Source organism: Callithrix jacchus, chromosome 1, assembly GCF_049354715.1.
Source record: "Callithrix jacchus isolate 240 chromosome 1, calJac240_pri, whole genome shotgun sequence".
Classification (NCBI taxonomy): Eukaryota; Metazoa; Chordata; class Mammalia; order Primates; family Cebidae; genus Callithrix; species Callithrix jacchus.
In genome coordinates, this window is record NC_133502.1 from 218,404,589 (window position 1) to 218,431,740 (window position 27,152).

The following is a 27,152-nucleotide window of genomic DNA, read 5'->3' on the forward strand; positions in this document are numbered from 1 at the left end:
CTCGGCCAGGCGGGCCCGTGGGTGTGCAGGTCTGGAGGGAATGTGCCTGTGTGGCCAGGAGGGCTCAGGGGGCCATGCCTCACCCAGGTGCCAAGTGGCCTTCACAGGGCAGACAGGTAGCACTGTGCTCACTGCCAGACTCTGGGAGGAAAAGATCAAATGTAAACTGAACTGCAGATTCTAAAATTGTGTTTATATTTCACGTAGTGTTTTTCCTACTTCTGCTTGAATTATATACAGCAGAATGACAGGCAGCATGGGAAACTGCCCACAGGACACGATTTTTCAGAGGGCTAGGATGGGAGGCGCACTGTCCAGGTTTCCAGGACAGCCAGGTGGGGCGGGCAGTGCTGGGGGCTGCGTGGCGGGAAGCGAGGGCCGCAGTGCCCACCTCGAGTCACAGAGCGGGCTATTGCTGGAGGAGATGCTGGACTCAGAGGCGCAGCGTCGTCGGGGTGCGGCTTTCCTCCCCAGGCCGCCGCCCGGCTCCTGCTCGCTCCTCGCACCCCCAAAGCCGTTGGTGAGACCTGGAACACAGGCGGGCAGGCCCTGAGCTCAGCGCAAGCAGCACGTGCTCAAGCACAACTCAGCTCCACGACACTTGAGCACATCTTACAAAGAATGCTCCACAGAAGCAGCATCTTCCTTTTCACTCCCGAGTCCCTGAGTGTAGTCCTTACTAAGTAAACTCCAAAGTCACTCATTAAATGAAATGGACGGAGCCAGCTGCAGTCAGTTCCCATCACAGCAGTCTGTGGAACACCGTGAAGATGCTCCTCTTGACAAGCCGGTCCCTAACCGGCTCTGTGAGGGCAAAGAAAGGCTGCAGAGAGCCTGTGCACGGGAACAGACGTGCAGTCTGTCCACACGGGCACACATCGCGTCAGATGGCCCCTTCGCCAGGCCAGGGGGCCAGCAAGGACACAGAAAAGTGTTTACAGCAGCGGAGCTCCAGGGAATAGGAAATCAGGTTGGTTTGTTTTTTGGTTTTTTTTTTTTAAAAAAAGATGGGGTTTCACCATCATGGCCAGGCTGGTTTTGAACTCCTGACCTCAGATGATCCATCCACCTCGGCCTCCCAAAGTGCTAGGATTACAGGCATGAGCCACCGCGCCCGGCCAGAAATCAGGTTTTAAAAAGAAAAAACTCTTGGTTCAAAAGACAAGCATCAGCATGAACTCAAAAATGCCGACGGAACGCTAAGACAGAAAATCTGGGGTCCTCCCGTGTCTGAGCGGTGTCCGGCCTCCCCCACACGAAGCTGCCCAGTCACTGGCCTCCAAGTGCCCTAAACAGCTCACAATGCACAACTCCATTCTCTCAACATTTGACAAGTGTTTCATCAAGGCAAATCTCAACATTTTCCTCCTAAAAATGCCCGACTTCATGTCAGTCAACGGGAAGCAACGCATCTGCTGGAGGCCCCTCCACCAAGCCCCCCATAGGAGTCACAATTCGGGGAGGATGTCCCATCCAGTGCACCCTCTGGGTGTGAGGCTTAAGGGGTGTGTGAATTTTTTTTTTCCAAAAAGAACCCCATTGTCCTGCCTACCTCATCCTTGAACTTTTTTTAAATCTATTTACAAAGGAAAACATGTAAATTTGTAAACAGAGCATTTCTTTAGAATTTTTTTTGGAAACCCAGGACGAAGTGCAGCCTCGACCTCCTCAGCTCAAGTGATCCTCCTGCCTTGGCCTCCTGAGTGGCTGAGAGACCAGTGTGAAAGGGAACGGCTGCACTGCGGGGATTCCACCTGCTTCATACACTTCCCATCTTCTCTCAAGGAGCGTGACTTTTACACAGAGGGGTCCAATCAACCTTGGTTGACAGTCCAGAAGGGAAAGTGCCCTGCTGCCCTCCGCAGACCCAAGTCAGACCCCGGATCCATCTCTGCAGGACGGGAACGTACCATGAGCTCCAAGGGAAGCTCTGTGCTTCTCATTTTAACCTCGGTCATTTTAAGGCCAGTGCAGGGTGTGATACTCATTTCTGGCAAGGGAACAAATGTAAGTACCTACAGGGGAAGGCCTTGAGCCACACGCTGAGCTGCCCCTGGGACTCCACATCCTCCCCACACTCATCACAGAGCGAGCTCAGGCCCTGAAGGTGTCTCCGGGACTCCACCCACCTCGCACCAGCAGTGGACAGATGGAGCCCAGTGCCCCTGCCAACATTCAGCCGCACAGGCCCAGGGAGGGATCTGCCGATGGGTGTGAGCCATCTCCAGAGAGCAGCCACCAGCCTGGTGGCCCACACCCGATAACCAGGCCCCCAGTGCACTCCAGACTCCAAATGCAGGGTGGGCCTGCTCCAAGCTGAGCAGATGCAGATCAGGGCCTGGATGGGGAGGCTTTTAGCAGAGTTACTGGTCAGTCTCCACACTTGTGCCAGGCCCAGGGGCCGAGCAGCGGCCACCTGGGGGAAGACGATGACCCGTGCAGGTGGCCTTCACAAGAGCGCCTAGTGATGCCAGCCTGAGGGCCCCAGCTCCAGGAGCACCCACAGCCCCAACACAGGCAAGCCATGCAGGGCTGCTCACCAGCCTTAATGGCATGGTGTGGGGCCAGGAAGGGGATTAGAGTACAAGGCAAGTCCTCAATTCTCAGAAAGAGGAGAACGACATGTCCCCTCCTGAGTTTCCTAAACGTTCAGTGGGTGCGCAGGCGGCAAGCTAGGTGCACACAGAGGTTCCGCGTGTTACCGTGAATATGTGACAGTGCCCAGGAAGATGTGGGCAGCACAGACAAACCCAGCCCAACTGAGACGCCGCCCAGCAGAAGGCCTGGTGGAGGCAGGACGGCAGGGTGGCCGCAGAGCCTGCTGACAGGCAGTCCAGGGGCTGTGGCAGTACAGTCACCCAAGAGGCCAGACCAGGCCACTGACACGGCCCAGGACACTCTGCAGCCACCGCCTGGAGTCCCCAGAGCCTCGGGGGAGCTGTGAGGTGGCCTGTGTGGCCCAGACCCTCCCAGTCTCCACCTGGGCCTCCAGAAAATAATCTATGACAGCCATGGTTCTGAGACCTCTCCACCTCAGCCCTGCCAGCTGGGAGATGACCACCATGACCCGCACCCTTGGCATCCTTGCAAGGACCTCAGCCAAGAACATTCTGAAGCCCAGGCTAGCCTTGAGGTGGGGCCCAACGTGAGGAGCCCGGGGCCTGAGGTGTGCAGAGATGGGTACCCGGTCCATGAGGCCTGGAGCCTCTAAATCATGTACACAGCAGGCAGCCACTTTCAGCTACTATTTCACAGGAGGTGTTTTTTTAATGCTGAATATAAAGCTGCTGGCTGTGACAAGCACTTTAAAAGAGGCAGCGGCTGCCAGGAAAGAGCCAGTACCCGCTCAAGGCAGGAGCTGCACGGAATTCCCACGGCGGCCAGGGTCCGCCCCCACCCAAGGGGCCTTCCCGGTGACCTCCTAAGAGCCCAAAGAAAGACCAAACACAGAAATGTCCCTCTCTACCCCAAAAGGAGATGGCACAAAGGTATACCACAGCCCAGCCACGCATGGTCCATGGAAGCCTGCCTGTCACCAAGTGCGTCCATGGCACACCTCAACTGCTCCGGGAGGTCCCCAAAGGGTCTTCTGAGAGACTGCAGGCAACAGCAGCTGGGACACTACCCCCCACTAGAGGGGAGAGAAGCCCCGGGGTCCAGCTGGGGTGGCTGAGGCCTGAAGGTCTGACTGGCAGGTGGTAGTCCCCTCTGACCTTGGGCCTCCAGCCCTCAAACCCACGTGGACACCACAAATCCTCTGAGCCACGGGTGCAAGAACACTGGACCCCGATCAGTGGCTGCCAAGACACCTGAGGGCAGGGACCCATGGGAACACATCCATGTGGCACGGGATACCCGCCCATGCCAGGCCCTGCCCACCACTGCCGCCAGCACCCACGATGCTGCCTCAGCTTCTCCAGTTCATGGGAAGCTTAGCCGTGTGAAGCAGGTGCACTGAGCCTGCACCCTGAAGACCAGAGCCCTGAGGGCCCCGTGCAGTCAAAAGGCTCCAGCATCCGCGCTGCCCAGAGGTGGAGAGCCCATCATCTTCAGCTCTTACTATTGATAAAAGAGCGTTTTTCAACCTCTCAATAGAAACGCAGACTGAAGATGATTCCACTTCCACCTGTTCTTGCTGGGACCAGCTCTGTGACAATGCGGCTGGGGACGGTCGCAGACAGACCCGAGGCCCAGGCTAGATGCCAACACAAGATCCCGGCTGCGGATGCCCCACCCCACGAGCAGGACTTCTCAGGTGGCCGCAGGAGCACTCAACGTGTCAGTGCTGCTCAAGAATCCACTGGGGATTGTGGGGAGAAAACAGAGGAAAGGGAAGGGGAGAGGAAACCCAGAAATGCAGAAGATGCGAGCGAGTGAGCGAGCACACACTGCTCATGCCACATACTCAGACGGCGCCGAGCCAAGCTCCTCCACACCCCACGGCGCCGACACAGCACGATGCGCGCGGGCACGGCTGCTGCACCCACACCACCGGTCACTACGGGACAGCTCTGCACATGCTCAGGACGGGCCTGGAACACTGTCCAACTGTGTCGTCAGCTGCGGCGGGCTCTCCTCTGCGTCCTTCCTGACTGTCCAGAGGGAAGGCTGAGGCACCGCGACATCCCGCCAGCTCCAGGCGTGCACCAGGCGCCAGCACCATTCCCACTGCCGGGCTCTGACTTACAGAGGGGTGGGCTGGGTGGGGGCAGGGAGCCCCTCCAAGGGCTGCTGTTTGTGTTTTTGTTTAGAGGATGTTTGAACTGATGATTCCAATGTGATCCACAAGAATTAAGTGAAAGGCAAGATGCAGGGATCTTTGTGCATTCCAAAACGGCCGCTTAGCAGAACTCCAGTCCAAGTTGAGGTAAGAGAAAATGATTAGGATCCAAAGAGTGAACTACCCAGCACATTAGTGGTTAAAGTGAGAACCTGGAAAACAGTGAAAAAGCCATTTAGTCTGAATGAAAGGGCAGAACAGCTCAGCCTCCTCCCTGAACAGCCAAAGGACACCAAGGACACCCTCGCGCTCTCACGCCCCGGCACGTGCACAGGGAGACTCTCGAGGCAGGGAACAGCGGCAAGCGTCAAACCACTTCAGGCCGGAGGGTTCTCGGCTGGTGAGCGCAGTCGCGGAGGAAGGAAGCCACCAGCCAGGGCCAGCCTCTGGGGCTGGGCCATCGTGGGAGCAGAGGCCTGGCGCGCAGCACAGTTGGCAGACAGCCCCCAGCAAGTGTGTCGCCTCAGGACCAGTGACCCTGCTTGGGGTCAGCCTAACTTGGATTCGTGCTGTGCTGGAGAAATGTCAGAGCGCTCCCGGAAGTTCAGAGCACACAGATGAATGTTTGGAAAACATCAGAAGGTTCCAAATAATTTCTGTCCTAAGACTGCGAAGAACTGCAGCGCGGAGCAAGAAATCCCCTCCGTGCAGAGCACCAGAAGCCTCCGGGGAAGCCCAAGAGAGGACGGACGGCGGGACTGGCACCGTTCAGAGCACGCCCAGCCCTCCCCGGTGCCTCAGCTGCAGCAGTGGAACGCCTCACATTCCCAAGGGCCTCATCTTAACGCTGCTGAGGCTCCCGGCTGCTCAGGGGAGAGCTCAGGAACTCACCAGCCTCCATAGAAATCCACTGCCACTCGGGAATGAGAGAGAACTCCACTTCAGTCAGGATCAGGGGGCACCATGGTTCTCAAAATCCACATGGATGGGAAGGTGCAAAATCCACCATGATCAGGGAAGGTCTGCTCTATGCCCACTGTCACCACGGGAAACGGCAAAGCACTCCACTCCAATGTGGGACAGTGGCACACAGGGCACACATGGTCTTCTACAAGAGACATCTCATGAGCAAGCCTGAGAGGCTGCTGAGGACATGGCTGCCAGCCAGCAAAACTGTCCACACTGGGAGCCCGCGGCTCGGGCAGGGCCCAGTCAGGTGGGGCCACCTGGTAGAAGCCACCACACAAGCCTCCTGAGTGAGGAGGGGAGGCCGCCATGCACAGAGCCCCACACCTCTGCCGCCAACAGACGTGAAAGCCGGAGGAAGTGGAGTGTTGGCTGAGCCCCAGGTTCTGCGTGGAGGGGATGCCCGTGACTGCACCCAACCACCCTGTAGTACCCTGCGCCAGCGCACCTGCTTGCTGGCAAGGGAGGGAAGCTCCTGGTCTCTGCTCTCCTCCCCGACAGGCACTGCAGGCCAGAGAGCTGCAGAGCAAGCAGGGATGTGGAGTGAGGGAGTGGCCTGGCAGGCCTCGCCCACCACAGCCTTCCATTTTGCACCTGGCCCGCAAGGCTCCACAACACAGGACTCACTCGCCGCCAGAGTGCATGAGAAACCACCGCACACCAGCACCGCCAGAAGAAAACGTGCTTCTCCTTATCTAGGTGTAACTGACAGGAACTGAACCTTGACTCGGGACAAAAACTACAAGGACGGACAGGCTCCAAACACGGTTCCGGAAAGGCAACACTGGAGAGCTGCCCCGGCACCTCCCAGAGCACAGCCAGTTCTCAACCAGCAAACCCGCGACAGTCACTCCTCTTTCAAGGACATAAAACACTCTTTGGCTTCCTGTGAGGGGCACAGCAGCCTCCCCAAAGTGCTCTTGGCACAGCAGACACGAACGCCCTGGCCGAGGAATTCCACAGAGTGCGGTTACAACAGTACAGCAAGTGATGAGAAGCACTGCATGCTCTTTCGGAGGCCCTCACGCCTCATCCGTGTGCGGCCAGCACAGCTACAAATCACCTGCCAAGTGCTGCATTTCCCTCCCATGAGCGCCGATCCTCTCAGAGGCCCAGGGAAGGGCCAGGCACAACGCTGACGTCCGAGGTCTGCGGTCTGCGGGGCAGCAGGACCTGATGAGGGCTGCAGAGTGGAGCTCCCATGGGTGCCAGGAGCGGCCACTCACCAGCTTACCCAGATGTGCAAAGTCAGGCTGTCAACTAAACCTGCACCTGGCCATTCCCACTCCCCTTTTAAGTATCAGAAGGGGCCGGGTGCAGTGGCTCACACACCTAATCCCAACACTTCGGAAGACAGAGGCGATGCGTTCAAAGGCAGCCGGGACAACATAGAGAGACCCCATCTCTACCAAAACTTCTAAAATTAGCCAGGCATGGTGGTGTGCACCTGTAGTCCCGGCTACACAGGAGGCTGAGGCAGGAGGATCACTTGAGCCCAGGAGCTGGAGGCTGCAGTGAGCCATTCACTTCAGCCTGGGTGACAGGGCAAGACCCTGTCTCTTTAAAAAAAAATCAAGAGGAAGTAGGTGGCAGAAGAGAGGAGCCAGGACCATCGACCCCCTCCCAACCCAGGGCAGCCCAGCAAGGCTGCAAACCTCTCACGGCAGACAGGCCCCCTCCATGAGGGCGCTGGCCTCAGACCCGCAATTCAAGGCTTCTGAAAGAAAAAACTGCACTGTTGGCTTCTCTGGACATAAAGGGAATGCTGCAAACCCCCGCGTCACACCAAGGATCCTGGAGGACGATGCTCCCGGCACCGGTCGGCAAGGGGCCTCTCAGGGCCGCCCGTGGCATTTACCTGCATCCAGGCGCTTTCCCGGGGACTCCTCCTCCACCTCGGAGTCTCCGCATGTGCTCCGCGACCTTTTCCGTGGCTGCAGAAGAGTCTCCAACCTCGGAAGGACTACAGACAAAAAGGTTTTGGTCCCTAGCTGAGGAGAAGTTGGCTGGGTTTCAGTGTTCTTGGCAGACTTTGGGGGGCTTACACTTTTCGATTTGCAGAAGAGAACAGAAGTGCGTCTGTTTACATCGCTTGCTGGCTCCGCCACCGCGGAGGCCGCCGCCGCCGGCACATCGCCACTACTGGCGCGGGTGGGCTCTGGAGGGCGTCCGCTTACCAGTGCGCTCTGAGTGCAAGTGCTATGTGATTCATTATCAAATGTGACTCTTTTGAAAAGTTTACTCTGCTCTGGGTTGAGTTCTACTGGTTTGAGGGTTGGTGGTTCTGAATTACGCTCCGAGTCTGAAGGAAGAGGTAATGCATCTGGTGGTTCAAGCTTAGGGGGAGATTTATCTCCTGAAAGAATTATAAATAAAGTGATTTTTGAAAACTGAAGATTATAAAATCTTTTATAAAACTTACTATAAATGTGAAGTCCACCAAAACACTAATTCAGTTAAGGAAATAACGCATCGCTCGTGCCGTCTGCGCCCGGCGTGGGCCCGTGGGCTCAGGCCACAGTGTGTGCTTCCCTAACGCCAAAGGCTGCGGCCCCGGTGCAGTGCCCAGGTGCACACCGACTCTCTGAAGGATGATTCCACATGCGCCCACAGTAAACACATCAGTCGGGTTCACGACAGTTTCTGCAGTCAACAATTCACTTACCTTGAGAAGGAAAAGGGTCTCACATAACTAAAGGGGCCTGAACGTGGCACTCCCACAGGGCTCTACTGGCCACAAGGTTAGCAAGTAAAAGGAAACAGACATTAAATCTCATCTCTGGTCAGGGTCTTCCAAGTCAAAAATGCAAAAAACAAACCAAAAACCAGAGTTGTGAATGACTGTGAACGGTTCTCAAGAAAAGCAGGGAAAAATCCCCACTCACCTCAGCACACAGAAGTCCATGCCACGCTCCCAAATACTGTGCTGGGAGCTTTAAAAAAATAATAAAAGAAAAAGTCTTTGGAAAAAGGCTACTTTAACCTCTTTTTAAAGTCTTTTTGAAACTATAAAAGCAAGAAGTCTGAAATGCTATGGCGCCGAGGTCGGGGGACGGCCTGGTGCTGCTCTGAGGGGCTCTGCGCACTGCCCCAAGTCCCGGGGGCCGAACAGGCTCTGGCACAAGGCTGACGGGGCGAGGCGATGCCGCACCAGGCCCAGCCACCGAGGCTTCTTTCCAAGCGGGACCGGTGCTGACAACAGGAAGCGACATCAAACCAAGAGCAACACTTTGCATTATCACTGGGTACAGTTTTCAGTTCATTTCCGCAAACTTTCCTAAAACCACCTGAAGTATGTATGGTTAATACCAAAAACTCATTTTGAAAATAAAAACTACACAACTTAACAAGACTCAGAGCAAAGTTTTGAGACTGGCAGAAAAAAGCTTTCCCCAAGACTGGGCCCATGACTCTGGGCAGCAGTGCTTCCGGCTGCAAGGTGCCTCTGATTCCAAACACACCCAGTGCCTTAGAGCACCTCACAGCTGATTCAAACATGGGGGAAGCCTCCCTTGCAGCCGGGAGCACAGCCTTGGGGAGGCAGGGGCCAAAAACTCCTCCCCTTCCTGTCAGTGTGGCCAACGGGCTTGAGAAAATGGCTGTAAAACTCCAGGGAACGCTGGCCGAGAGGACTGGGCCATGCAGAGAAGGGCTGCAGAGGGGCTTCCTGTTCATAAGCACGCCCTGCTCCAGCGTCCCTAGTGCCTGTGCAGCAGCAGGAGGGGCTTCAGCACTGAGCCTGTGCGTCCTGGTGTGGCTGCTATCTGGCGGTCCTGGTGCAGCTGGTGTCTGGGGGCACACGGCCTGGCACCTCACCTCACTTCCTGCCTCCTCTTCCACCTCCTGGCCTCCCCATTCGTTCTCCCCCCGATCATGATATTCAACTGCTCGCTGCAAGCAGCCAAGGCCACTGGTCAACCCGTCTTGGTCTCTGTGGGTGCAACAGCACCAGGCCAGCAGATGGAGCCTGAAGGAGCCTCCTCCCAGCACCTCTGAGGGACCCCCATCTCCAGCCCACCGCCTCCACAGCTATCTAAGGGGCACCGCAGACCCCCATCTGCTTCCGGCGCAACCATCAGAAACACCACTCCTGGCCGGCAGCATCCCCACGACATACAGACATCCCTACCTTGCAGCGGGCCCTCCCCGACCATGGTCCACACCCCCTCACCTCCAGCTCTCGGCCCAGCTAGGACACCCCATGTGGAACGCATAACCATCTCCACGCTGCAGGGTCCTCACCATCCCGTGGCCTATCCCAAAGCGGACCCCCATGGCCCTGCCTCACTGCGGCCCCTCCTCGGGCCAGCCAGGCTCCAGCCACCAGCACGGGGTATGGGACGTGCTCCCGCAGCACCGGCCAGATGCACAGAGGAGGCCGTGGCCAAGAACAGAGGCTGCTGATGTCTGGATGCACCGCCACCTCCCCCCGCCGGGCCCCACAGGCCCCTGGACCACTCGGTGCCCTAGTATCCTCAACCATAAAATGAGAAAAAACAGGACCTAAGCCCCCAGGCTGCACTGGCAGAACAGGCAAGCCCAACCCATCCCTCGAGTGGAAATCTGACTGGAAGTTCACATACAAGAGTGAAAACTGAAAGCTCGCTGGCTGCTGGCCATCTCGGGCTGTCACTGAACTGCCTGTGAGAAAAGCTCAGAACACGCCCGATACCACTCGGGCATGATTCGCAGACGCTGTCAATGTCTCAGGATCCTAGAATCCCAGCCCCTGGAACCTGTCCATATTCTAAACGGCAAAATGGCTATCTAATCCAAACCAGCTACTCTAAGATGTTCAAAGACCTAGTTAAGTCTGCAAGAGCAATTCTGAAGTATTTCGCCCACGTGGCCACCCACCCTGTCAATCAAAGCTTCTGTACCGAAGCCACAAGACGCTTTGGAAAATCACAGCATGCAGACATTCGCTCACGAGCACAAACCACACTGTCCCTCCACCGACCCTGCCTCGAGCCTCCATCCTTGGCAATCCTGAAGGGACAAAGCCGCATACACCGCACCTTGTACCCTGAGGGACACACATCCCTTCCTGAGCGCCACACACTCCACGTGGCCAGCACCCATGTACAGCAGGAGGGTCTCTCCACGTGTGCACATCAAGGCCCACGGCTGCCCTGGACTAAAGGGGATGCCCGGAGCCTCTGGCAAGGGCATTACCATGACTGGACATTCCAAGTACTTAAAATGCTCCTCCCACAGCCAGCCACCTGCACTGCCCTGCCTCACTGTGTCAGCAGACACCCACCTCAGCCAGGGTGACCAGCCCCTGCGAGCTGCAGGTCCATCCCCCAGGCTCATCAGACACTCAAATCCCAGCTGTGGCGTGGCCGCCACCCAGCTGACCTGCAGCCCTGGGAAGTCAGCCCTGGCGGGGCCGGCTCACAGCAACAGCCTGAACCTCTGCGCCCAGCATACTTAGTCACGGCCACAGCGGAGCCTGTAGGAGCGCCTGTGCAAGGGGACAGAACAGGGTCAACCTCACAGCCCAGGGGGCGCCTCCCTCCTTCAGACACGAGAGTCTCAGGGGCCTGGCACCCAACGGCTACAGCCTTGTCCAAGCGGCTCCAAACGGAAGCAATATAAACGTTCCATACGTATCATTAAACTACGATTTAAGTGAGACTGCATATTTGCCAGTGAGGAGTTACTATCTTTTTCAGGTATGAAAATATTGTGGATATATCTAAAAAAATGACGGAGAGGCTTCACCGATTAGAACATGCTGGATGTTTAAATATCTGAGTCTTGGTTTCCGTCCTCTTCCAAGTATCATGAGTTCACATGTCTATACCAACTAACGAGCATGCTTTTGGCCGCCTTTCCCACATCTGACTTCCCCGTTCCAGTCTGGCGCTCAGCTCCCCCAGAGACCCCCTTCTTCTCTGACGAGCAGGACCCTGCCAGCCACGCCACGCCTCACCTTCAAGTGGACTTTCAGGCTGCTTGCTCTTGCCCACCCACCTTTCCCATCAGCTCCCAGGAAACGCTCTTTTCATGAATTTCATCACTGAAAACATCAGGTGTAACAGGTGATTCCCAGCCACCTGTGTCTCAATCACACTGTGTGTGTTGTCTTTACACCAGAAAAAAAAAATAAAAATAAAATTACCCCAGACCTAGAAAGCAACAAAAATGGTCTCCAAGGGCTCCTGCTAAGCGCTGGGGGGTGTGAGGAGCCATTCTCACTGCAGGGGAGGGCCAAGAAGCTCCACTGTGCAGGGTCCTCAGCTGTGCGACCCAGTGGCAGTGGAGGAAGCCACTAATAAAAATCTAAAAAGGTAACGTACTGCTCCATGGTGGACACGGTACGACCGTGCGGGCAGAGAAGCGCCAGAAGCTATTCTGAGAACGGTTGAGTGCACCGACTGGCAACTTCCGTGAGGTTGGGTCATGAGACTCAGTCCTCGGGCACAGAAGACAAAGACGGAAGGGCAGTCCACCCAGAGGGAGGCCCACACAGCCAGCGGACGCCTCAGCGGGCTGCATGAAAGCAACGGCCACAGGACCAGGCAACAGCACCAGCCTGGACTCCTCAGCACGACGGGGCAGCACAGGGCCCAGACAGGTGTGGCTGCCATAGGGTCCTATGGGCAAACGTTCCCCAGAAAAAACACAAGGCCCCCAAAGCAGAGGAGGGATCATGTGCTAACACTAACAGCCTCTGAGAGGACAGAAAAGACTTTATTCTATGGACCTAACATAACTGACACCAGCCCCAAAGAGACATTCGAGAGTCTGGGTGCTACACTGTAGTGAACAAATGGAAGAACCCGAAAACAGAAAGAAAAACGGGCACAGAATGCGGACCAGGATGCGTAAGAAATCCTCAGCTGTGTGCACAGGAGTACGCTTCCGAGAGAAAGAAAAGCTCGATGGCTCTCAGCCAAGCTGCCCAGTGCCAAGCAGGACGGAAGGGGCGAAGCTGTGCGGACAGCGAGCCACAGGAAGCTCGGGATGAAAAGAGCCCTGAGACCATGGGGCCCGCCGGCCCGTGTGGCATCCAATGTGAAGACGCTGCGTCACTCAGCACAGACGTCATAAGAGATGAACGTCTTTGTTTCAGAAAAAGAAAGAAAACTGTAGCACAATTCTGTCTTACTTGCATGTGCAGGAGAAAGGCCGGAAGGCCACGGAGCAGCCGCTAACGCTGCGGCGAGAGGGTCTACCCTACTGTCTGCTCTGTGTAACGGAGGCATGTTAAGGGCAACTGCAGAAACAGGGCCAAACACAGTGGCTGTGACTTTCTCCCAACAGCTCCAAAACCTTCGTTTCAAAATTCCCCCTTTGACCAAATAAGAAACATGCCAGTTCTACCTCCTCACCCTGCCAACCTAGATGGTACACAAACCATCGCTCCTAAGCGCCCTCCTCACCACCCCAAGCCTACATCTGCTCTGGGTTTTGCCAGTTCTCCTACCGGATAGACGGCATTCCCAGTCATAAAAACATCTTTGCTGCCTGGACCTTTCCCCAGACGTTCACAGCAGGCTGCCACCTCCCAACTGCTGCAAAGGAGCTGGCCTGGTACCCTCAGGGCAGATGAGGCCTCCGCATGGCCCTCAGTTACTGTCCCGCCCTTCACAAAATCAGGGAGGAGCGTTTCAGTGATAAGAATCTAACACAGCCCTTTCAAATGCTGCTGTTGATGACCTAGCACATAATTCAAATACAACAAAAACATTTCTTACTCTTTCGTTCAAGCTACCTTCACTTTTCAACATAGTGTAAGATCTAAACCATTCTTTCCAAATAGTTGTTCAGGCCCGAGTTAAGAGAAAAATTTTATTCTGTGCCTTAAATTTTATCAACTAATTTATGTGAAAAAACAGACGGCACAAATTATAAAGTCTCTTTAGAAGGAAACAACCGTTCACGGTGACTCAGGCCTGTCATCCCAGCACTTTGGGAGGCTGAGGCAGGGGAATCACTTGAACCCAGGAGGTAGAGGTTGCGGTGAGCTGAGAATACGCTACTGCATCCAGCCTGGCAAGAGAGCAAGACTCTGTCTCAAAACCAAAAACAAAACGAAATCACCACCCCGTGGCAGTGTCAAGTATTCAAGGCTTTGTGAATTTTGCGGAACTGGCGAAAACCGAGCCTGTGCCCAGGCCTGATGGCAGGAAAGCGGGGCAGCCCTCACCACAGCTCACCTTCGTCGCCCGCCTCCAGCCCCAGCGGAGCTCCATCCTCTTCGAGGCGCTCAGGGCCCGGCCCCACGGGCGGGGGCTGGCTGTGCTGCTGGCTCAGCTTGTTCCGGAGAAGGGCAATTTCCTTTCTGAGCAGCTTTGCCCGCTTGCTCCGGGAGCCACTGGACTTCATAGCACAGGTGAGGTCCAGAGTGTCCAGCAGCTCTCTCAGCTGCTCCTCCAGGCCCAGGTGGGCTCTGTTGGCGGGGTCCAGCAACCTGTCCACTGAAGCAAAGGACACATGCTATCAGTCACCAGACCCCACACAGCTTCTGGGAATACATCACCAGTCCCATCTTTCCAATAACCTTTGGCCAAAGCCCCAAGAGTGGCTGCTGGCAACGAGGCCCTCCCCTGCGCTCTGAACCCACGACGGCACTGTTGCCACAGAACACACCGGGATGCTCGTGACAGAGAACTTCTAGTCCCACGACATGTCGCCACAGAAGGGGCCACATCCAGGTAACACTGCAACCTCTCCTGGACCAAGACCCACTGACACTCCCTAGGCAGACGGCCCGACTGCCTGAGCCCAGGCACAGCACACGGACCCCAGAGAGAGGCGCATGCTCCATAGCCCAGCACAACGCGTGGGACCTGCGCTGATTCTGCAGACAGAGGCCACGGCCGGCAAATGTTAACTGACTGAGGCCACTGCACATCCTGAGTGCTGTCTTAGCTGAAGACCATTGTGTGGTTTTATTAAATGGGTTGTAAAATTCGCAGATCATTCCAAATTTCAGGCCTATTTACTACAAAGTCCCTAGAAACGTCACTTTTAGAAACACCAAAATGTATAAAGCACATATTACCTTAAATAAGAGATGGCCAAGAAAAGAAAATGCTCCTCAGAGCTATCTGAAGGTAAAACCAGAGCCAGGAAGAGAGAAGGCAAGAAACACAGTAAGGCTGTCCAGAGACACACGAATCTGTCTAGAAACAGGGTTTTACTGAATAAAGAATAGTAGAGAGAAACAAAACACCTACATCAAAACAGTCTCTGTCAAGACTTGTATCCCTAACATCATTCTGAACAAATGTCACAGATAATATTCAAAAATATACAAAAACATCATGTCCTTTGAAACCCCAAGAAGAAAGCCTCGAAACCTCCGCTTCTTTTTAAACAGAGACCCACGGCCTCCAGGTCTGTGGCTCGGGCTCCAGGCAGTGGGAGGTGTCAGCTGCACTAAGAGCAGCAGGTGTACCCTCAAGGCACACCTTGGCCAATGGCTCAGCTGTGCACTCCCAGATACTGAGAAAGAAACTAGCACTTGTCATCCTTAAATTTCTCCTTAACAAGAAACCCCGAGTGTAGAAATTCACTTAATGAACATGATCTGAAAGGCACCGACACTCAGAGGCCTCTACACCGGCTCCATTGGGTGTAGGAGAGCAGAGGAGCAGAGCCCACTGGGCAAAGAACACTCCAGGCTGCTCCAGCGACAGGGAGCCCAGATGTGATGCATCTTCCTGCTTTTAAGGGCAAGCAACCAGCCTGCACCCTGAACTGCCAGCACCACGCACCAGGTGGGCATCTGAGAGCTGATGCAGGCAAGGAGTCCAAGAGAGTGAAGACTGTCAGGGGTGGGGGAAGCTTTTCCCGAAGTCACCAGAGGCTAGAGAAGGACATTCCAAGACAGGCATAAGCCCCTGAAGCCCTGGGCTCACTCTGAGGTGGCTCAGCCCCAGCTCCTCTCAAATCCCCAAGGGAATGTTTCAGAAAAGGAGAGCTGACCTGACAGGCCTGGAGAGCACAGCTTCAGGGAGGGGTTAAAGCTCCACCCAGGGTTCACCAAGCTCGTATTTTCCAAATTTCTCCAAGAAAAACGTGTTATTCTTAAAATCAGAAAACTGGAGACATAAAATATATTCCCATTCTTTTTTCTTTTCTCTTGGAGACAGGGTCTCACTCTGTCGTGCAGGCTGGAGTGCAGTGGCACAATTTCTGCTCACTGCAGCCTCCACCTCCCGGGTTCAAGTGATTCTCCTGCCTCAGCCTCCCAAGTACCTGGGATTACAGACAGGCGCCAGCCACCACACTCGGCTAATTTTTTGTATTTGTAGTAGAGACGGTGTTTCCCCATGTTGGCCAGGCTGGTCTCAATCTCCCAACCTTAAGTGATCCGCCCACCTTGGCCTCCCTAAGTGTTGGGAATACAGGAGCCACCGCACCTGCCCCTACTCCCATTCTTCCAAGGAGAGTACGGCCCATCTCCAACCCCACAGGAAGCAGGGAGCCCAGTGCTACTGCCATAAGGGTAACAGAGGGCAAGGTGGTGATGGTCCAGCTTGGCTGAACTCCACGATGGCGGGAACATGGAGGAGGAAGAGGGCCAGGCCTCACCACAGAAGAACCAACCTGGCGCAGGTCAGTGATTCACCTGGAGAAAGCGTAGGCCAAGAAATCAGGGATATGGGAAGTTCAGATAAATGAACCAAACACTCCGAGACTTCTGCTCAGTTTGTGGTTCAGAGCTGGAGCTCCCAGGTGCTCCAGCAACCCCTCTGAGCAGGACACACCCTTCAGCAGACAATCCCAGAGGCAGGGTGCTGGGGACAGCCCTGGTTCCGAAGGACCGGTCTAGAGAAGGGTGCAGGTGAGTGAGTGCTCACAGCCGCAGCACGTGCCTGGGCAACCGAGAAGCGCCGGCCCAGGCTGGAGTTCAGGCGGGCCACAGACACGGTCCCAGAGCCCTTTCTGCAACACGCGCAAACCACGAGGCCAAAGGGTCGGAAGCGAAGTCAGAGTTCCTCCCGCTCCAGCCACCCTCGGAAGCTGCCTGAGGCCTACTCGGGATGCACACCGCAACTAAGCTGCTTTCTGGATCTGCATCACTGAGGCTGAGCTGGAGGGAGCCACAGCCACAGGGGTCCTCTTGGTGGACACCCAAAACACAGCCGGTCTGAAGTAAGAGGTGCTGGGTATAAAATACACATCAGATGGCAGAGAGAGTGAAAAGCTCGTATATCCTCAGTAATGTTCACACTGACTCCATGCTGAAACCAATTCTTTCACCTGCTTTTCCATTTTGCAGTGAGGCTACTAGGAAATGTAAATGGTGTGTGTGGCTGCACGCTACTCCTCCTGGGCCACTCCTCCTGGGCCACGCTGAGGTGGAGCTGGTAACACAAGGCAGGGAGTCTGCTAGGAAGAGCGACTTCCAGCTCCTCTGGACACGGCGCCAGTTCTTACCATCTTCCCAGGAGAAAGGCCGCCGGGACACCGCAGCAGGCCGCTCAGGCAGGTGCATCCCCGAGGCCTCTTCTAAGCCGATGCTGTCCACCTCACGCCGGGCCTGCCTCAGAACAACACCTCCCTGATCGCGCAGCCGCACCGCGGCTCTATAGAACACGGTGTCCCTGGCATTGTACTTCATGCAGTTAGCTATAATGAGATCAAAATCCTCCTCAAACTCATGGAGGTTTTTATACCCTTGAGCTTCTAACCGTTTTCTCATTGTGGCAAAGTCCATGGGATGTTTAATGTGATCCAAATAATCTGGGACCTAATTTTAGGGAGAAAAAGAATCATTTACAAACTAAAACAGGATGTTAGTTTATTCTTTATTTATTATTCCATGCAACCCACAAACCCACGGTATCTGAGAGCCACACGCACACATGCTCATGGTACAGACACAGGATCCAAGTCCTGCAGGGACCTTCCTGACCCAGCTCGTCTAGCTACAGGCGGCTGGGTGCCACCACAGCTCAGGGGACTGTCTGCATGGGGCCTCTCACCCACTGCACTACCAATATTTTACAATGAAATGCACCACTTTTAAAATTTAAAAATATCTTTGTGTATTTTTTTGCAGGTAAAAAAAAATTTTAAAAAAAAAGCACAGTAAAATAAAATGAGAATTAAGAACTTGAGGGGCATACTCGAGGCAGTCACACATTTACCAGTCACACAGCAGCACAAATCCACAGTCCCACATGCCACAGGACACACAAGCGCCGCAGAAACCCACCTCCTTCAGACTCACGGGCTGCGCGAAGATCCTGGCGGGGTCCTTATCCTGCAGCTGGTCCAGCACCGAGCGCAGCAGCACCGTCAGCGGAGTCAGCCGCAGCTCCATGGCCACCTGCTCCACCTTCACCTGGGGGGCCCAGCAGAGCCTCAGCTTTAGGGAGCCCCACAGCCTCAGACCCCCACGCGCCCCACAGCTGCGAGCAGCTCCCACAGGCCCCCTGACTTCCGTCAAGGAACACGTCAATGCAGTCTTCACTTAGGCCCCTGCACCACGGCAGGCAGGTACCTAACCTGGGCTGAGCGAGGCGCTGCCGTGGGCCAGAACCCACAGGGTGCAGCCCACACTCTGCAGCAGCTGCCAGCATCGCCCACCCCATATGGCCAGCGGTGCACTCCATGCGGGACGGGGCCGGGCCCCACCTGCTCACGCTTGAGCTTCTCCCGCTTGCGAAGCAGCTCGATCAGCAGGCGGGCTCGCTCCAGGTCGTGCCGCAGCCGCTGCCAGTACTTCAGCTTCTCTTTGGCAGCCTTCATCTCCTCATCGTTTTCTCTCTGAGAACAGTGAACGCTTCCGTCAGTCAAACCCAGAGGCTCCTCCTGCAAAAGGCCTCAGATACCACGCAGGTTAAGACCCCAGGAGGCATCCACAGCACAGGTCCTCAGATACCACGCAGGTTAAGACCCCAGGAGGCATCCACAGCACAGGTCCTCAGATACCACGCAGGTTAAGACCCCAGGAGGTATCCACAGCACAGGTCCTCAGATACCACGCAGGTTAAGACCCCAGGAGGCATCCACAGCACAGGTCCTCAGATACCATGCAGGTTAAGACCCCAGGAGGCATCCACAGCACAGGTCCTCAGATACCACGCAGGTTAAGACCCCAGGAGGCATCCACAGCACAGGTCCTCAGATACCACGCAGGTTAAGACCCCAGGAGGCATCCACAGCACAGGTCCTCAGATACCACGCAGGTTAAGACCCCAGGAGGTATCCACAGCACAGGTCCTCAGATACCATGCAGGTTAAGACCCCAGGGGGTATCCACAGCACAGGTCCTCAGATACCATGCAGGTTAAGACCCCAGGAGGTATCCACAGCACAGGTCCTCAGATACCACGCAGGTTAAGACCCCAGGAGGCATCCACAGCACAGGCCCTGTAGGCCCATCACAGAGAGGACAACAGATCCACCCTCACTAGAGAGCCCCTGTGACAGTGCTAGGACAAAGGGGATGGAGGGGACGACCAGGCCACAGGGAGCAGGGAGCTGGCTCCAGTGCACAGGTTCTGCCCTCCAGAGGACAGAGGTCTCCACAAGCTGGCAGGGAGGGGCCTTCCCAGAACCAGAAAGGCCCACAGAGGTGGGGCCAGGATAGAACAGGGGACCCTCGATGACTCACCTCCAGGACAGCTGGCAATGGAGGGAGCAGCCAGGAAGAAACCAGATGCACAGAAAACATGCTGGGCCCATCCTGCCCGGGATGGAGCGGGCCAGGGGCCCGGTACATGGCCCACCTGCTGCCCTGCCCTACACAGTGAGTGCCTCCATCCTGATACACGTCCCCCCACAGCCGTCCCCATCGACAGCACCTGCTCCTTTCTCAGTGGACGGAAGGATGTGCCAGACAGCACAGGCTGCCAGCCTCACCCCCAGCCCACATCCACAGCACGGTGATGGAAAGAAATCCAGAGCCCTACGAAGGCCACGACATAGGCAGGCGCAGGAGAGAAGGCTGCCTGCCTGGGTCTGCCCTCAGCCCTGTCCTCACCGTGTCCCCAGGCCTGGCCACATGGGACCTGCTCGTCACAGTGCCAGGGGCACCCTGACCCTACCTCAAAGCGGAGAGGAAGTAACAAGTGCGTGGGCCTGAGTGGGCCCCCGATGCCTATTGTCCTCTAGAGCTGCAGGACACACATGTCCCGACAGCGGTTTCAGGCACATGCTAGCCCTGAGACCCTCCTCTCCCCTCAACGCCTCTGTCCCCTGGTTCCCACCCGCCCACCTCAGGGTGCCATCACAGCTTTTTAAAGGACTGAGGGTGTGAAGGCAAAGACTGGTGGACTACAAGATGCCAGACCCCGGACTCCAAACTGCTCACAAAGGGAGGCTCAAGGAGGGAAGCAAGGCCTCTCCATGGCAAGGGAGAGCAGAGCTGGCACCCCCCAACCCCGCCCGCCAGTGAGGCTCTCTTGGTTTTCCTCAGTGTTGCTCAACACCCTCAGGCACGAAGTCGAGGCTAACAGTAACAAGGCCCACATCAACTCAAGCAAAGGCCAAAAAACCGGGCTCCAAAACCCTAGGTCCCGGAGCCTCTGCACATTGCCTGTCCCTCAACGTGCAATCAACACATCCAAACACTCCGGCCACAAGGACATTTGGCCTGGGAATCTATTATGAAGCGGGAGCAATCTCATCACCAGCAAGCCCTGTGTCACACAGTGGCTGCTAAGCAAACTTACTATCTGCTCCCCAGGCTGATTTAATAAGAAACGCCACCGGAAGGCAGGGGCCTCCAACGGCACGTGGACCCTGAGCCCAGCCGGCCTCCTGTATGCAACGACTTGGCCAGCAAAGGTCCCATGACACACACAGCCTCATCCACTCAGAAGGACCGAGGTTCCTCACTCAGCTCTAAAGTGGCCGGTATTTCCCATGTAAGAATCAACATTGGAGCCGAGCGCGGTGGCTCACGCCTGTAATCCCAGCACTTTCAGAGGCCGAGGTGGGTGGATCACGAGGTCAAGAGATCGAGACCATCCTGGTCAACATGGTGAAACCCCGTCTCTACTAAAAATACAAAAAATTAGCTGTGCATGGTGGCATGTGCCTGTAATCCCAGCTACTCAGGAGGCTGAGGCAAGAGAATTGCCTGATCCCAGGAGGCGGAGGTTGCAGTGAGCCGAGATCGCTCCATTGCACTCCAGCCTGGGTGACAAGAGCGAAACTCCATCTCAAAAAAAAAAAAAGAATCAACATCGGAAGGCTCCACGAGGTAGGACAGAAGCGAAGGAGGAGAACTCAGGGATCCCCACTGCCAGCGAGAAGCACCAAGAGCCTCTGGGTCCATTCTAGACACATGGGGGAGACAAAGGGCAGGGCTGGGGGACCGTGACGACCAGCTGGGTCGGGTTAAAATCCCCTCTTCGGGGAAGCCCAGGCCAGCTCCTTCGTGGGATGAGGACTCACAACGTTAGAGAGGCTGGTCTCAGCCTCACCGGCCCCAGTCCTCCTGACTCCTGACTCCAGCACCTGGCTCCTGCCACTGAGCCCAACCACACCAGCAGGTGCGTGGGACTGGCAGAGGCCATGCACGCAGCACGGCAGGGACAATGCAGCCAGCAGCGCCCAGCCTGCCCTAGGACAGACACTCGGAAAGCTGGAGGATGTGCTCCCAGGACAGGAAGGATGGGCCACAGGAGCAGGAGCCACAGTGCGATGCCACCATCATACGCACAAACTGCTCTCGTGCTCCCTTCAGCCTTCAGCAGCTGCCGTACAGACCAGCACGAAACCCAGGGCCCTGCATGCGCAGCCAGCACAGACCAGCCGCGGCGGCGGCAGCCTCAGCACCTGCTGGCCTCTTAGAGACCCCGTCCAGTTCATTCACCTGCCTCTACCACAGAGTCCTCTCCCAGGGCCAGGCTGGAACAGGCGCACAGAGACACACGGGAATCAAACACATCAGGTACTTCCACAGCCTCACAAGATGCAGCCACACCAAGCCATGGCCATCCCTGGCCAGGAGAAGGCAGAAGCACAGTCTCTCCTGACAGCCCAGCCACACAGAGGCAAGTTTCCTGGCTCTCCATGCCGAGTGCTGTGCTGAGGCTCAAGTCCAGCCAGCTCCTTCTGCTCCTTCCCAGATGTCCTCAGAAGCCACCCCTTCTGCCAGGAGAAATGCTTCTGGCTGTGCTGTGGGGATGTTCTCTCCTTACAAACATATTCTACACACAATGGGACCTAAGGCCCAGCGGGCAGCCGTGTAGCAGCAGAGGCACGGTTCCCAGGCTCCAGCTGGTCACCTCTTCCCTGCAACCCTCCCCCTCCCTTGCCTGGCTCCACCATGCCCCAGGCCACCCCCAGCTGCCCATGTCCCCATGGGTCCTGCCCACTGACCCACATGTCCTGTCACTGCAGGGATCCTGGCCCTCATGTCCCAGCTCCTAACAGTAGAAGTGATGAGTCCCACAGCTGGACATTCCCGTCTGATCACATCCACACCCACTTTCCATGGAATCCACCCTTCATGGCTCCTCGCTGGCTTCTCTGCAGTCCTGTCCAGCCCCAAGATGAGATGCAAGATCCAAATCCTCAATTTCCTCCCAAAAAGCCTCACTTCCATGCCCCAACATCACGGGTCAAGACCAACGCCTCTAGCCCCTGGAGCACAGAGCTTCCCACGCTTGGCAGCTTCCTGACTCTGCTTCTTAGAGTCATCCTTCCCCACAGAGCTCTCGTCCAGGGAACCCCCCGGGGGCCACGAGGTGAGGGCAGAGGATTGACGGAAAGCAACATCACATCACAGAACAGAAGATGCAGTTAATTCATTCAACAGCCAAAAAACCTTCACTGAGGCTTCAGCTCTGTGGCCATGTGAGGACCTCACTTGGAGAGGGGCTGGCTCACAGACCTGCAGGGAGCCCCAAGACACCTGGACAGACACACAGCAGGGCAACCCGGGTGGACAGCATGGGAGGCCCAGAACACTCCACAGGCAAGAAGCACCAAGGCCGCATCAGAAAACCTTGGACCCCACCACCAAATCACACCCCTAAACCACAATGTGCCAGACCACAGCACCAGACTCTGGAGTTCCCGGAGCACAAGGCAGCCACGGCAGTTGACTGAACGGGGCTGACGTTGCAGGGACACAGTCTGCCAGGCAGAGACAGCCCAGCTGCCACCTGGGGACCCGACCACGAACCCTGCAGACTGCCCGTGAGCCGGCGCCACCTCACAGCAAGCAGGACGGTTCCACTTCGTGCCTAGGATGGCAGCGAGAAGCACCACGAGGAAATTCCATGAGGCTCTCAGGCCAGATGCCGGCCATCGACCAGCTCTTCCTAAAACCCAGCGGCTCCTCACTAGGCAGCGTGAGCAGACGGCGCCCACTGCGGGTCCTGGGCCTGTGCAGGGCCACCTGTGTTTTCAGTTTACTTCTGTGCATCTCACAGAAGCTACTTCACTCTGCAACCCTATTTTCTCAGAACTGTTTCACAACTTCGCCTGAGTCTATAATTCAAACCTACTACCAAAATGTAAGAGTTTGGTTTGTTCTTTTAAAAGGAGAAGGATGGTCTTCCCTCCTGCTCTCTCAGCTCTCTCGAGCCCTCCCCACCCCACCACAATCCAAGCTCAACCAGCCTTCAGGGCAAGGCCCTTAAATCACTCCTGGCATATTTCCAAAACCCACACTCCAGGCCCAGCACACAGACCCCACCCACATGGCCCAGGGCTCACTGGGTCCCACCCATGCTGTCCCCAGCCTGGAGGCCCATGCAGCCACAGCAATAACACATCCCTAGGCATCCCCGGTCCCCAGAGCTGGCCACTGCCCATCAGCAGGTATACAGGCAGGGCAGGGACAGGCATGGGGAGCACAGCTGAAAATGGAAGAAACACCCAGTGACAGGCAGGGACGAGTCACCCCCCCCAGTCACGGAACCAGAGCCCAGGGCACACCTAATTCCCCCTACAGCTCCAGGGCTGAACGAGACTGAGGCTTCCCAATGGGGAACCTGGGCCCAGGAGCCAGCGCCACATCCAGCCTGCACCAGGTGCCCTCTCCTGGAGGGCGAGGGCAAGAGAGGTGGAGAGACTGCGGGGGCTTCAAGCCACGTACCTGCTGTGAGCTTCGCTGAGACTGCAGGCTGGACTGGAGCCGCCGCAGCAGGGGGGCGCCGTTCCTTGACAGCCGCTTCAGCAGCCAGTAGCTGTGGGCTCGCTCCACAAACTGCTTCTTCCGCTGAATGGCCACCTGATTCGCAATCCTGTTTAACCTAAAACAGACACTCGGAGTTTACCTTTGAAGGAGTGCGTTAAAATGTTTCACCACAGAAGCTAGAAATGGCCGTGTTACTGCTAATAAAACCACGAGCTCATACTTTTTCTCCCTAAGCCATGACAGGTGCAGTTCCTACTATCTATCCCTGGTGCTGCTACAACAAAGTTCATGACCTCCAACGATCTGAAGAATCCATCCACCTTTCAGGTCGGGTGCAGTGGCTCAAGCCTATAATCCCAGCACTTGGGAGGTGGAGGTGGGAGGATCACTTAAGGCCAGAAGTTTGAGACCAGCCTGGCCAACACAGCGAAATCCCGTCTCTACCAAAACTGCAAAAAAATTAGCTGGGCGTGGTGGTGCACATCTGTAATCCCAGCTACTCAGGAGGCTGAGGCACAAGATCACTGAAACCTGGGAGGCGGAAGTTGCAGTGAGCCGAGATTGCACCACTGCACTCCAGCCTGGGCGACAGAGCAAGACTGACCCAAAAAAAAGAAAAAGATTTTTCATTTACAACAACATTTATCAGATTAAACATCCAAAACGAAAACATGCTAAGCAAAGCCTCCGACAGTTTTCATTGTTTCTACGTGACGCCACGGCAAACAAGCCGACTTCAACCACATCTATGTCAGTGGGCCCCCACCCACCCACTGGTCCCCCACATCACCTCCAAGAGGAGACAGCTCAAGACCTAAGCCACTGACGGGTGCGACTTTACTGAGCTCACTAAAAAGACATCACGCATCTTCAAGTCTCCCATGAAGTGCAAAGTGCTGCCTTGGGGGCACAGGGAGCCCTCCGGGAGCCTCAAGACCCTCAGTGCCTCTCACGCCACCTCTTCTGGCAGGGCCTGGCGCGAGTGTGGGGCCTGCAGAACACCCACCAGACCCAGAACTGATGGTGAGGTACCTCCCTCACATGGAACCCACCCGGGAACTTTGCCAGACCGGCCCATTACCAAGAGCTCGCGTGCAGATGTGGAGCGCAGGCTAAAACAATCCTGTCCACCAGTCCAAGGGCAGTCTGCACGCTCAGGACACCACATGCCCGCCCTGAAACACACCCCTGGCAAGAACAGAGGTAGGGGAGGTTGTCAGCAGCTGCACTAAGCTGCTGGGCTCTGATCGCAGCCCCAGGAGGCTGCTCTTCTACACGCTGGGCTGGGCTGGACCTGGTCACCTCATGGGCTGCTGTTGTGGGAGCAGCTTGTTTTTACCACCTTGCACTGAGGCAAACTGTGCAGTAAATAGCACGACACTTGACTCTTCTGGCTCAGTGAGTCACTGTTTTCCTTTGAGACAAAGTCTCACTCTGTCGCCCAGGCTGGAGTGCAGTGGCTCGATCTCGGCTCACTGCGACCTCCGCCTCCCGAGTGCAAGCGATTCTCCTGCCTCAGTCTCCCAAGTAGCTGGGACTACAGGTGCCTGCCACCACACTCGGCTAATTTTTGTATTTTCAGCAGAGACTGGGTTTCACATGTTGGCCAGGCTGGTCTGAAACTCCTCACCTCAGGTGATCTGTTGCCTCGGCCTCCCAAAGTGCTGGAATGACAGATGTGAGCCACCTGGCCCAGCCTCCATGAGTCCTACAGGAATGCAGATGTTTCAACACATACACACACCCTCAGGGTATTTTAATGACCAACTGAGGCAATACAGACATAAGTACTTTTTAACAATTTGAAGATCTAAAGAAATGCTGTTTGGCAATATGCTCATAAAGAAAAGAGGCCAGGACAGGCGCAGTGGCTCAGGCCTATCATCCCAGCACCGTGGGAGGCCGAGGCAGGCAGATCACGAGTTCAAGAGATCGAGACCATCCTGCCCAACATGGTGAAACCCCGTCTCTACTAAAAATACAAAAACTAGCCAGGTGTGGTGGAGGGCACCTGTAGTCCCAGCTACTTGGGAGGCTGAGGCAGGAGAGAATCACTTGAACCCGGGAGATGGAGGTTGCAGTGAGCGAAGATCATGCCATTGCACTCCAGCCTGGGCAACAGAGCGAGACTCTGTCTCAAAAAAAAGAAGAAGAAAGAATGAGGCCCGGCACAATGGCTCCCACCTGTAACCCCAGCACTCTGAGAGGCCGAGGCAGGAGGATCACTTGAGCCTGAAAGTTTGAGACCAGCCTAGTCAAGATGCTAAGACCCCTATCTCTACAAATGAAATTGTTTTCAGTTAGCCAGGCACAGTGGGACGTGCCTGTAGTCCCAGCTACTCACAAGGCTAAGGCAGGAGGATCCCTTGAGGATCTGCTGGATCCCTGGGAGTTCAGGATGGCAGTGAGTCGACAGTGCACCACTGTACTCCAGCCCAGGCAACAGAACAAGGCCCTCTTTTTTTTTTTTTTTTTGAGATGGATTCTCACTGTCATCCAGGCTGGAGTGCAGTGGCTTGATCTCGGCTCACTACGACCTCCGCCTCCCAGGTTCAAGCGATTCTCTTGCCTCAGCCTCCCAAGTGGCTGGGATTACAGGTGTGCAACACCACACTCAGCATCTAATTTTTGTATTTTTAGTAGAGATGGGGTTTCGCCATGTTGCCCAGGCTGGTCTCAAACTCCTGGCCTCTCAAAAGTGCTGGGATTACAGGCCTGAGCCACCACGCCCAGCCAGCCCTCTCTCAAAAAAAAAAAAAAAAAGAGATGCTGTTTGTTTTTATTCTTCTGACCCATGAGATGTGAGAAAAGACTCTGACCTCATAAACAAGCCACCATCTTGTCTAGAGTAAGGACTTCGTTAAACATGGACAGCCCACAAGTTGTGAGCAAAAAGGGTTTGATGAAAATGCTTTAAATACTTAGAGCCAGGTGCCAGGTGTGCGTTTGTGGTCCCAGCTACCTGGGAGACTGAGGGAGCTCATGTGAGTAAGAGGCTGAAAAACCCAAAATCAGAGTGAGGAAGAGCAGCTTCCCAGGTAAGATGATGAGCCCTACCTCAGCTCAGACAGAGTTAAGGGGAAACAGACCTCAGGTGAGAAAGCTAAGCAGACATACATATGGCAGCTACAGAAAGTGGTTCCTGCTAGTTGGCTGGACTGAGACACTGGCACGGTGGGCGAGACGAGGGCCTGGCACAGCAGCCACAATGCCCACCTCAGGGAGGATTGCAGACAAGTCAGAACTCACACCAGGGAAAAGAACCCCAGAAACGATGGGAGGTCAGCAGAGTTCCAACATCTTGGAAATTCCTTGGATTTTTGTTAAGCCAAGTGTACATGCTGACACATAAGATACTTTACCACGGGATCCACTAAACGCACTGCAGAACATATG

The 27,152-nt window shown here is 55.7% G+C and overlaps 1 protein-coding gene across 8 annotated transcripts in view; it reads right to left on the minus strand.

Moving 5' to 3' along the window:
• BRD1 (bromodomain containing 1) overlaps positions 1-27,152 on the minus strand; it is a 46,558-nt gene that overhangs the window by 3,976 nt on the left and 15,430 nt on the right. The window contains exons 3-10 of one of the 8 annotated variants that reach the window (XR_013524313.1): positions 23,715-23,871; positions 18,290-18,421; positions 17,868-17,996; positions 17,087-17,399; positions 13,855-14,115; positions 7,732-8,042; positions 7,545-7,649; positions 392-527 (exon numbers count right to left, since the gene is read on the minus strand). Coding sequence is in view for 7 of the 8 variants with exons in the window: in XM_035273856.3 (XP_035129747.1) it covers positions 392-527; positions 7,545-8,042; positions 13,855-14,115; positions 17,087-17,399; positions 17,868-17,996; positions 18,290-18,421; positions 23,715-23,871 (1,626 nt within the window). In the remaining variant the exon portion in view is untranslated. Of the gene's footprint in view, positions 1-391; positions 528-4,775; positions 4,933-7,544; positions 8,043-13,854; positions 14,116-17,086; positions 17,400-17,867; positions 17,997-18,289; positions 18,422-23,714; positions 23,872-27,152 lie in introns of those variants that run through there. The other 7 variants (XM_035273872.3, XM_035273863.3, XM_035273865.3 and 4 more) reach the window with 7 other exon arrangements.